Here is a 12,679-nt window from a genome sequence, read left to right as displayed (position 1 = left end):
TTCTTTGCATCGTCCCGTTGCCAACAGCTTAATAAAGCACAATGAGCACACTCCGTATTAACAGTGCTATCTAACCTTCACTGTGGTCACCCGGGAAAGACCAGCCCACACATTAAAGAATGCTAGCTCGTGGCAAGAATCTATTGTGTGGGTGATGAACAGCGTTGGTAATTCAAGAAGTGAGCATCAATTAAACCCCTTCTTTCCACCCCCTCCTGTTCACAGCACCACACAGAGGTGGTGTTGAGAACAGGTGCGCGATGCATGCAGACATCATGTTCACTTCCATCAACCTCTCGAGGCATATGAACCATCAATTATGGCTTGTGGTGAGTGATACACTGCATAGCCGACCTTGAGTGAGCACATCAAGGAAAGAAAGTGACTTGCCGGTGGACGAATGCATACAGGATGGGTCGCCAGTCAGAGTCCATAGATGTTACATGTTGGTAATTTCAAGTGGACCACAATTAAAATTGTTACTGTGCATTTCCTCGGATCTCAGTCGCATTTAACACCGAAATAAAGGATGTGGAACGATCACATGACCATCAATTTCAGCACCACAGAAAGATGCAAGTGGGATGCTGGTGATGGAACAGAAATCATGGATGTGTCTTAAAGATGGATGAACGTGCAGCAAAATCATTGGCACAGTATGGCCTGTTTTAAAAGGCCGTATAATCACCGAGGACACAGTACCAAAGCGAAGGCGAGCCCGCGATGGACAAATGAGGCTCCTGTAGGCGGCACGCAAGGCGCAGAGCCCGGAGGGTGCGACGCCCACACCCAGCAGCAGTTTGACACGTGAAAAGGATTTAAGCGGGAGAGCCTCAAGTGAGCACGATTCGTCGATTAGAGTGGTTGGGGAGAAAAATAAACCGAGCCGTCATGAGCAAATGTGGTTGAGGGGTGGTGAGATGGATCTACGAGACCAAAGTAATCACTTTTATCCTGTAGGACTCGGCATCCCCACAAACAGAGGTTATTTTCCAGCAATTCAGAGACTTCCGAAGAACAGGCAACCGTGCATCGCGAATACAAATGAACCAGTACACGGCCCCGTGTTACTTGGTGGTAATTAAATGCGGATTACAAATGCAAGGCATTCTCATAGCCTGGTTACACGTCAGAATCAGGTTGTCGTTTCGGCAAAAGCAAAGTATTTGTGCATCTTCAGTAGAGGACAGTTAGAGAAATTGCACAGCGTGATGGCAAGTGACATGCTCCCATATACTCGACTCACTGGCTCTGGGCGAGTGAGCAGTGCTTCAGGAGCATGGAAAGACAGCACGGAATTATATTCATCCATCATTACAGGAAATTATGGACCATCAGAGTTCAGAGAGGGGGGAGGGCAGTAGAGGGCAACGGCCACCAAAACAGGAATAAAAAGAAAAGATATAAACCAAGAGAAATGATTGATAAAGTGACCATCCATCCACCCGCCAATCACAACCCACCCCAGCAAAAAATATCTCCTGGTCAAAAGAATGTGACAACTCCTGCTGGGAAATATGAATCAACCTGAGCTGACAGAAATAGATCATTGCACCAAGAATGGTCCAAACTGTAGCTGAGGGATGGTTTCAAGAGAATTGGATGGAGATCAGATGGCTTTGCAGAGGTCTGTTGACCTTTCTCAGTTGACGATGATGATAAGTCCAGAACAGAATATGGCCTTTTGACCTGATCCCCAAAAGAAGTGAGGTGATGCATGATTTATTGGCAGGAGCTCTCAGGGACATTCCAAAACCTAATGTGAAGATCCCCACATCCGGAGCAGGGTTGGAGGCAAAGCAGTACACCTGGTCCTCAGTCACCCATTTAGCATTTGGAACAGTCGCGAAAAAACGGGACAAGTGTGGATTAGATTGGATCAGATCATGTGCCATGCTCGAAACAGAGAGTCTGTTCTACCGAAGCGGTTCATTTGGTTAATCTTGGTGGGGTCCCCACTCCGCACACAGAATTTGGAATTTGGCTTGGGGTGTCTAGCTGCGATCGCTCGACGACTCGACATGAAGGACATCATCGGATCTTTACCATCCACCAACTAATGTCGGCAGACGGGACGCACAGTTTAACGTCCCCCATGGACGGCACACACATTGACGAATAACCCTGCCTGTGAAACACCACGATGACCATTTGTCGCTGGGACGAGATTGGAACCCAGGCGAGACGGTTCAGAGGCCATCCTGCCAGCCTTGCTTGGTGTTTATGGCTAAAAGAAAAGTGCATCGGTTAGAGAGAAAAACCTGCTCAGCAGTCAATTCTTCAAGCTGCCGAGAAATCGCCTTACAGGAAAATTACATTAAATTACGGACACGCCCTAAAAGTTTATATTTCTATTTTACTTATTTGTTTATTTTTCAGGAGCAAGTCCCGCGTGACTCTCTCGATCTCCTGCAGGGGACATGATATTTCCACCGCACTTTTACGCTTAATCACATTTCACCGGGACGCGTCGCAGATACGTGGCTCGGCGGAGCCGGTCTTGGCTTATCTCGCGACTTGCAGAGAGCGAAAGCCGCGCGTTCTGGAGTACGGAGTCCCCCGTACACGTACACCCGAAAGCCGTTCACGCCGGCGTGCGGTCGCACCTGCGCACGAATGTCGACAAGATCTCTCTCTCTCTCTCTCTCTCTCTCTCTCTCTCTCTCTCTCTCTCTCTCTCTCTCTCTCTCTCTCTCTCTCTCTCTCTCTCTCTCTCTCTCTCTCTCTCTCTCTCTCTCTCTCTCTCTCTCTCTCTCTCTCTCTCTCTCTCTCTCTCTCTCTGACGGTGGGTGCAGGCGAACGGAGTCGAGCACGGAGAGCGCATGTGGACTCGGGGCACCGTTTACGAACTTCAGCCGATCGCTCGGAGAGCTGCACTTTTCATTCAACGTGCGCGTGTAGGAGAATGACAATAAAAATGTACACCTTGGGAGTGACGTTTTACACAAAGCACGTGTTACGCGGTTTGAGTTCAGTGGCTCACTGCGCGGTTCTCTGGACAAGTGGGATGGGTGCATCAACCGAACAGCATTTTCTTACAGATCTGTCTGTAAATAGTACTTTGCTTTCATCGCAGAACCCTAGGGGTGAAAGGGGGGGGGGGGTCGTCAGAAAAGTGGGAAAAAAATAAATACATGAAGATGCAGGACATGTGTGATGATGTGACAACATTGAAGATGATGGAGGAACGGAGCATCAAGAAAGAAAACAAACAAGAAGGCGAAGTGCCTCGTTAACGTGGCTCGCATGATAATAGTCGGACGTCGGTGGAACTGCGCACAAAACGCGACTTGTGTGCGCTGAACGAACCTCGCACGGACGACAATGCGCCGAGCAGCAGGAGCGACGCTACGGTCATCCCGGCCATGTTCCCGAGCCTTGGCTTCGGCGGCTCCATCTCACTTGGGCGCTCACGATGCACTCGCACGCGCACCATGCCTCGGGAGAGCTGCGGTGGTCGCGACGTGGTCCCACGCTCTGGGACCGCACCATCTGCTGAGGGGTCGCCGGAACTGGGCGCCGAGCCGACTCGGAACCTCACTCGCTCTCCTTTCCTCTCCTCTCTCTCCCTCTCTCTCTCCACCTCACTCGTTCAATCTCGCTTCCTCACCCTCCCGCTCCCCCCTCTCTTTCTCTCCCCCCCCCTCCCGCCCAACCGTAGTTTCCCCTCCTTCTCGGTGCCTATAAATACACGGCGCTTCACGGCCAAGCCGTGCTGCCGACTTGCAATGAGCACGGATTCCGATGATATGGCGATTCTGGTGCTGGACTCGCGGACTACCCGTGCACCTTCACATCGGAACCTTCCATGGCGGGTTTATCCCGCGGTCTTGGAGTCAGAGCAATGCATTTTGAACATGCTGCACAAGAAAGCGAACACACACACACACACACACACACACACACACACACACACACACACACACACACACACACACACACACACACACACACACACACACACACACACACACACACACACACACACGTCACCCTTTCGGGTGTTAAAATTCGCCTCTGCCGAGTGCTGCGCTAAAAGAGCGCATTAAAGTCACGAGTCTCGATTGCGATGCATTTAAACACCTGTGCAGGTAAATGCACAGACACCCCGACTGAGTACGGGATCACAATTTAATGTCGAGGTCCGGGTTCCGGAGTATAAGGATTCTCGTTTCACGGATCGCTCGAGCATTTTGTGCATTTCAAGTGAGAGCGGATTGTTCGGTCCACTCGATGATACCGGGCGGGCACACTGGCTCCTCTCAGCTCGGCCCTCCACACATCGAGGCCGCTCCGAGCACTGAAACTCCACGTTCGGCCCCTCCACACAAAGCCGCTTCATGTACGCAGCCTCCCGACTCGCACGGTCACGGCTCCAGGCGCGGAGGCCCCTCTCCACATTCCCCTCCCCTCAGCGTGGCTCGGCCTCACGCGCGTTCGGGTCTCTCCACACGCCCCTCCCCTCAGCGTGACTCGGCCTCACGAGCGTTCAGCTCCCTCTCCACACGCCCCTCCCCTCAGCATGGCTCGGCCTCACGCGCGTTCGGCCCCCTCTCCACACGCCCCTCCCCTCAGCGTGACTCGGCCTCAAGCGCGTTCAGCCCCTCTCCACATTCCCCTCCCCTCAGCATGGCTCGGCCTCACGCGCGTTCAGGCCCTCTCCACACGCCCCTCCCCTCAGCGTGACTCGGACTCATGCACATTCAGCCCCCTCTCCACACGCCCCTCCCCTCAGCATGACTCGGCCTCACGCGCGTTCGGCCACTTCTCCACACGCCCCTCTCCTCAGCATGGCTCGGCCTCACGCGCGTTCAGCCCTCTCCACACACCCCTCTCCTCAGCGTGGCTCGGCCTCACGCGTGTTCAGCCCCCTCTCCACACGCCCCTCCCCTCAGCGTAGCCCGGCCCGGCGCGCTGTCACCACCTACAGACGGTTGTGCTCTCTCGCAGCCGAGAACCCAGCATGACGCAGACTCTGAGATAATTAGCACTTACATCAAAATTGTTTTAGCAAAATACGAGAGAGAATTAAATGCGTAAACGCAAACCGCAAACAAATTATACTATTCACACCGAGTTAAAGTGTTCAGGCACAATGGTGCGTTCGATTTAAAGGTCTTCATAGGGGAACCCGGAACCCCCGCGATAAGCGATCCGATCATTAACATTAGTAGAGATCATTCGATGAAGTCACTGAGATCGTTGGCAAACTTCCCGTGACCTTGCTGTGGTTATTGTTCGACGAAGGACTCGCAGCAAGACCTCGGACTGGACACGAACACGAACACGAACACGAACACGAACACGAACACGAACACGAACACGAACACGAACACGAACACACGAACACGAACACGAACACGAACACGAACACGAACACACACACACACACACACACACACACACACACACACACACACACACACACACACACACACACACACACACACACACACACATCATCATGACGTCAGTGGTTCTTTACCTTCTTCAACAATAACCCAGTGCTGCCCTTTGTCTTGGTGGTGAATGTGCATGAAGTGATGAAGTGAAAGATCCCTCCATATTATAAACCAGAAATGGCTTCCTTGAGACCCAGAACATTCCCTTGGCTGAAGGGGAAAGTTATCTAATTCCATCAAGTAGTGTCTGACTACTGGTGACATTCATGATCAGCTTTCTCCAAACATTCCCATCCTGCACCGTTTCCCCAAGCTCTGGCCGACACAGCTTGGTTCTCCAGACTTTCGTTTTCTGCACGAATGACGTGGAAACCACGAGAAATTCTGTTTTACCATTGTTCATTGTTCTGCAACTAATGTATTCAAAACTTGTCTGCTTGATCCTCATAGACCAGAACTTCCTTCGTGATGCTGTGACCTTGAGTTTAAATCCTGTATACTTTTTTAATTGTCTCCCAGCCACCCCAACCCCCTCCACCGTCCACCCCCGACAAGGTCGGAAAATGAGAGAGACGGTTTAACCAAGTCATCCACCAAGTTTTGTCAATCTAACAAACTCATCCACAAAGATTTGGCAGAATCCATTCACAACTGATTGAGATATCATGCTACATGTAGTCTTTTGCCCCATCAATCTGGTGAAAAATCATTTTAAAAATGATCGTGTCCGGATACAGATATTCACCGAAATTGAATCAATTGGTCCTTCTCACCCACCAACCTGTCTTCCAAGCTTTGTCCGAATCTGTTCATTACTTTTTTTTTAGGTATTGGGCTATATATCAGTTTTAATCCGATCTCTCAATGATGTAAAATCATTTAAGAAACTCTTGTATCCAGATACGGATATTCACCAAAATCTAATCGATTCGTCCTTCTCACCCACCAACCTGTCTACCAAGCTTTGTCCGAATCTGTTCATAACTTTTTTAGGTATTGGGCTATATATCAGTTTTAGCCCTATCTCTCAATGATGTAAAATGACTTTAAACTAGGTGAAATTTTATCTTGCAAAATGGATTGACCATTCTTTTCTATTTGATGTGCTTCATGACCAAAGACTTACTATGTTTACTCAATCAGAAGTCATTGCAAACATGTCAACATTTCATGAAACATTAATTTAACACTGTCCAGCAATATAGAACTGTGCATCAATTTAATCATAGGAATGAACTGCGTATAATATTAATTATAATTATTCATAATCAATTAGATAAATACAGTAAAACCTGTGACTGTTTGTCACTCATGGGAGCCACATAAGTAAGTTCTTTATAAAATAATTCACCATGTACAATGGTAAATACACTTTAAAAAAAAAATCAGCCCCCATGACCCCACCCCCTCTGGCCTGGCCCCTAGGGGTCATATCAAAAATCCGACAGTGTTGTGCACTTCCCCATACATATATCTACTATGTCCCAAAGTTTCAAGTTCCTATCTCAAACGGTGTAGGAGGAGCTATTTTGAACCCGTACCCCCAAGCACCCTCTGTTCATCATGTGTTTAAAAAAATATGTTGGTAAATGTAAACTCATGAATATGTTTGATTTAAAAAGCTATAAGACAATTTTTTTTAATCGACCCCATGACCCCAACTCCTCTGACCCGGCCCCTCAGGGTCATATCAAAAATCCGAAAGTGTTGTGCACTTCCCCATACATATATCTACTATGTCCCAAAGTTTCAAGTTCCTATCTCAAACGGTGTAGGAGTAGCTATTTTGACCCCCTATCCGCTAAGCACCCCCTACCCCCAAGCACCCTCTGTTCATCATGTGTTTAAAAAAATATGTTGGTAAATGTATAACTCATGAATATGTTTGATTTAAAAAGCTATAAGACAATTTTTTTTTTTATCGACCCCATGACCCCAACCCCTCTGGCCCGGCCCCTCGGGGTCATATCAAAAATCCGAAAGTGTTGTGCACTTCCCCATACATATATCCACTATGTCCCAAAGTTTCAAGTTAATATTTCAAACGGTGTAGGAGGAGTTACAGGGTAAGACAGACAGACGGATGGACGGCGGAGACAATCACAATATTCCCACTTTTCTTCCAAAGCGCGGGAATAAAAATTCTCGTTTTCAGAAACGGATCTTCACCGAAATTGAATCAATTCGTCCTTCTCACTCACCAATCTGTCCACCAAGCTTTGTCCGAATCCATCCATAACTTTTTTAGGTATTGGGCTATATATCAGTTTTAGTCCTATCTCTCAATGATGTAAAATCACTTTAAAAAAAACTCTGGTATACGGATCTTCACCAAAATCAAATCGATTCGTCCTTCTCACCCACCAACCTGTCCACCAAGCTTTGTCCGAATCTGTTCATAACTTTTTAGGTATTGGGCTATTTATCAGTTTTAGCCCTATCTCTCAATGATGTAAAATCACTTTTAAAAAACTCTCGTGTCCAGATTCGGATCTTCACCGAAATCGAATCGATTCGTCCTTGTCACACATCTAATCTGTCCACCAAGCTTTGTCCGAATCTGTTCATAACCTTTTGAGATATTGGGCTATTTATCAATTTTAATCCGATCACTCAATGATAAAAAAATCACTGAAAAAAACTCGTATCCAGATACGGATCATCACCAAAATCTAATCGATTCTTCCTTCTCACCCACCAATCTGTCCACCAGGCTTTGTCCGAATCTGTTCATAACTTATTTAGGAATTGGGCTATTTATCAGTTTTAGTCATATCTCTCAATGATAAAAAAAATCATTTAAAAAATTCTCGTGTCCGGATTCGGATCTTCACCGAAATCGAATCAATTCTTCCTTGTCACACACCCAATCTGTCCAAATCTGTTCATAACTTTTTGAGATATTGGGCTATATATCAGTTTTAGTCCTATCTCTCAATGATGAAAAATCACTTTATAAATTCTCATATCCGGATATGGATCTTCACCAAAATCAAATTGATTCTTCCTTCTCACACACCCAACGTATCCAACAAGTTCCGTCCGAATTCGTCTATAACGTTTTGAGATGTTGGGAAATTTATCTCTCACTGGTGAAAAATCACTTCAAATTTTTTTTGTATCCAGATCCGGATCTTCACCAAAATCAAATCAATTAATCCCTCGTCACACACCCAACCAAGTTTTGTTTGAATTCGTCCATAACGATTTGAGATGTTGGGAAATATATATTTTTTTCACTGGTGAAAAATCAGTTCAATTTTTTTTTGTATCTGGATCCGAATCTTCACCAAAATCAAATCAATTAATCCCTCGTCACACACCCAACCAAGTTTTGTTTGAATTCGTCTATAACGTTTTGAGATGTTGGGAAATTTATCTCTCAGTGGTGAAAAATCACTTCAATTTTTTTTTGTATCTGGATCCGAATCTTCACCAAAATCAAATCAATTAGTCCCTTGTCACACACCCCCAACCTATCCACCAAGTTTCGTTCATATATGTCCACAACTTTTTGAGATATCATGCTCACTGACAAACAAACAGCCAGGCAAGAGTGAAAATATAACCTCGGTCCACCTTTTGTTCATGTGCTCCAAGTGGTGAGTCGACTGTCATTCATCGTGCTCCTTCTTCCTCTCACAATAAACGTCAGAAATAGGGGAATTAGCAAATGAAGACACAATTGTACTCGACGTTTTATAACTTTGACATTTTTGTTCACCAAGTAAATAGATGATTAGCTTACCAACGGTCCCATTTTACCCTCGCCGGAGGAGGGCGTGTTGCCTTTGGGTCCGTTTGTTTGTTTGTTTGTCCGCACAGAACTTTCGTGTTTTTCTGTGCAAGTGGTTGTCGGATTGAGACAAAATTTTCACCATTGGTGCGACTACTCATGCAGAAATATTTTAATGGTAATTATGACGTCATAGGTCACGTGGTGTGGCAGCCATGTTGAAAAAACGGAAAAACTTTGGACCTCAATCTCTGAAACCGCACCAAGGCAAAAATTGAAATTTGGCAAATAGCAAGTACTCCTCATGGGGATTGAGTGTAATATTTTTATGACATCATCAGTGCCTTCGTTATGATGTCATAATTGCATATGTGGAATGCTACATTCGATCAGTGTGAACATTTTTCAGTCATCTCTGGATAAAATGGTCCACAAAATTTTTTGACGACGTCATCGGTCACGTGATTCGGCAGCCATATTGTTTAAAAAATTTTTAAAACCTTCAAAAACCTTCTCTGAAATGGCTGAACAGATTGAGACAAAACTTTACACATACGACTGCCTCTCCATGAGGAACAAAAGGGACACATATGACATCACAGGTCACGTGGTTTGGCAGCCATATTGGATTTACTCTAAAACCTATCAAAAATACACCACTTAAAATAAGTCATGGCGATGCTCTGCAATTTCTGATTGCTCTTTTTCTTTTTATTACTCTGACAGCAGGAATGCTTATGAATAAAGCATGACAGACACAAGAACAGACGTTGATGCTTTTAGTAATGGAAGATAAGGTAGTGTGAATTTTAAGAGGTATTCCAAGTTCTACAGCTTATGAGCATACATGAAGAATGGTCAATCTTTAAAAGTTTTCAGTGTAGTGGGAGAAACCAGAACTATTTCCAGGTTTACGATAGGAGCTTTCTTGCAGGCATAAACTGTATCTTATCTGCAAAAATACAATGACTGCAAAAATTGCAGTCATTGTTTCTGACAGCACCTCCATAATTCTTCATGAGATACAAAATGGAAATGATTACCAAGGACCTAGATTACCAGGGTGTTATTCATTGTTCAGCAGCCATTGATAAAAGTTTCATTTGCAACTTTAAGAGTAAGATGCTTGATCAGGTGGGGAGTTGGAGCTTCCACCCCCACTCTTGGCTCTAAATATGGTGCCTGAGACAGCAACAGCACCTCGATAGATCCACTGTCATCTTGAGATCCACTGTTGAAGGAAATATTTCACTTCCCCACATAAAGCATAGAAGTGTGGTCAATAAGTATCCCCTGCCAAACGTTTTTTTGATGGAAGAGTGAGAGAAGAAGTGGGGGAAAGGTGATGTAATGATCTTGAAAGCTGGAACCCCAAAACAGATGATACGCAGGAGCAGTCAAGGAAGTCCAGGAACAAAGAGACAGAGCTAAGTGAAGCTGGACCAGGAAGCAGGCAAGGGCAGAGCAAAGGGATGTGGAAGCGAGGCCAGAGCAATCCAAAGTGTTCAATATCCATGCCCTGAGCCATGTGATACCCTGGACAACAGACCGGCCAAAACAGAGCTCCCTATACAATTATACTTTGTCTCCGCCATGTCAAGACTCAAGAGAGACTGTTTGGGATTCGGTGGACAAAGAAGATATCTGCTTCATTTCTTCAGATAAACTGTTATATTAATTCATATGCAGCCTGTGACTGCATATTAACGCACCTGGCGTTAATTCAATGGTTGACAGGGGTTTTGAGTTCAAGACCCGAGGATCTTAAGCCAGCCACCTTAACAATTAAGTCAACAACAGGCTTCGAGAAACTGTAATCCATTCCTTCTTCTTTCACTTATCAGCACAGTCGAGTGTGCTGTTATCGAAGCTCGCGACTGTCATCTTGGTCCAAGTGGAGGAAGAGTTAATGTTTGAAGAGAGCTCCTAACGTTGTTTTCTCGTGCAATTGCCTGTCTGTGTCTCCTGTGTTCCATGTTGATATATCTTTGTGAAGAGACATCGAGAAACGGTAAATACTTTTCCGAATAGTTATTTATTAAAAATGGTGGATTCAAGATACCCTTGTGATTAACCATTTCATCGAGTTGAAGATTTTTGATCGTCTATGCTTGCTTGTGGAATCGATACTATAAGAGAGCCGTTTGTCTGTGTCTGTGTTGTCATTTTTCTCAGAGATGGCCAAGGGGACCCATTACAACAGCGGTGACAATGTAACAATGCTTTCTTTACCCACTCCACATACCAAGTTGTTTAAAGTTCTCAACAGTAATGTGAAAAGAACATTGATATACTGTGATGCTCTTGTCATTATGTTTAGGTTATATGTAAATAGTACATTATTATAGAAAAATTTAGACGTTTCAACTCATTGTGCATAATCGTTACATTGGGGTTATATACATATTGTGTATGTAAAATGGCACATTTTGACCACTCCACAATCCCCACCTCATACCTGGCCTTCTTTTACTCCTTTTCCTTTTCACCACCACCTCCTTCTCTCCCCCTTTTTACACACTCCCCCCAAAACTATATCTCTATCTCTATCTATATCTCTATATCTCTATATCTCTATATCTCTATATCTCTATATCTCTATATCTCTATATATATCTATCTATCTATCTATCTATCTATCTCTCTCTCTCTCTCTCTCTCTCTATATATATATATATATATATATATATATATATATATATATATATATATATATATATATATATATATATATATATATATATATATATATATATATATATATATATCTCTCTCTCTCTCTCTCTCTCTCTCTCTCTCTCTCTCTCTCTCTCTCTCTCTCTCTCTCTCTCTCTCTCTCTCTCTCTCTCATCCTTCTCCCTTACTCATTTTCTCCATTGAAAGTCTCTATTTGCTCCTCTCCCCATTTGAAATTTGCTGTGTGTACATAATAAACACTCGAAATGGCACCACGGAGAGAGTTTGAACATTGCAAATCAGAACAAGTTATTAAAGCAACAAAACATAAAGACGTTTTCAAGCTTTTCTTTTTGCAAAAAGGAACATAAAGCAGGTTTGCCGACACAGGTGTTTTTGCGGAAAAAGTGATTTATTTATTTATTTATTTATTTCAACAAAAATTAATAAACACCATACAAAAGTACTTCAGCCATAATGCCAAAAGAGATAATGAGAGAAAGCCCTCACACCAAACATAATTGAGGTGCATGCAAAGCAAGTCATTATCCAGCGCACGCGAAGCAAAAAGCGGGGTTAAGCGATTGGTTCATATCCATCCATCCATCTCATCTGTTTATGATCGAGGAACAACTGATTTAGATCAAATTTTATATTTTGAACACGATTTGAAACATGAAAAGGAAGACATACCTGCCGTTGAACAGTCCTTTCGTTCTGGATTCGTCCTGACCACACATGCGCAGAGAGGAGTTTGATCACATTGTTTTTGCTGGCAGACAATGAAAAAAAAAATAAACATAGTATTGAGGATGTGAATCAAAGATCCCTGCATCATGAGATGGCATTCCTTTCATTCAGTAAC

General features: G+C 44.5%; 1 protein-coding gene across 1 annotated transcript in view; it reads right to left on the bottom strand.

Moving 5' to 3' along the window:
• CSMD3 (CUB and Sushi multiple domains 3) overlaps nt 1-12,679 on the bottom strand; it is a 1,047,538-nt gene that overhangs the window by 1,002,174 nt on the left and 32,685 nt on the right. The window contains exon 3 of the mRNA XM_085893781.1: nt 12,508-12,586. Within this exon, the coding sequence (XP_085749907.1) occupies nt 12,508-12,586 (79 nt within the window). The remainder of the gene's footprint in view (nt 1-12,507; nt 12,587-12,679) is intronic.

This window comes from Eptatretus burgeri, chromosome 9 (assembly GCF_056783735.1).
Source record: "Eptatretus burgeri isolate ZD-2024b chromosome 9, Ebu_testis_v1, whole genome shotgun sequence".
Classification (NCBI taxonomy): domain Eukaryota; kingdom Metazoa; phylum Chordata; class Myxini; order Myxiniformes; family Myxinidae; genus Eptatretus; species Eptatretus burgeri.
This window is presented reverse-complemented; position numbering and strand designations above follow the sequence as displayed.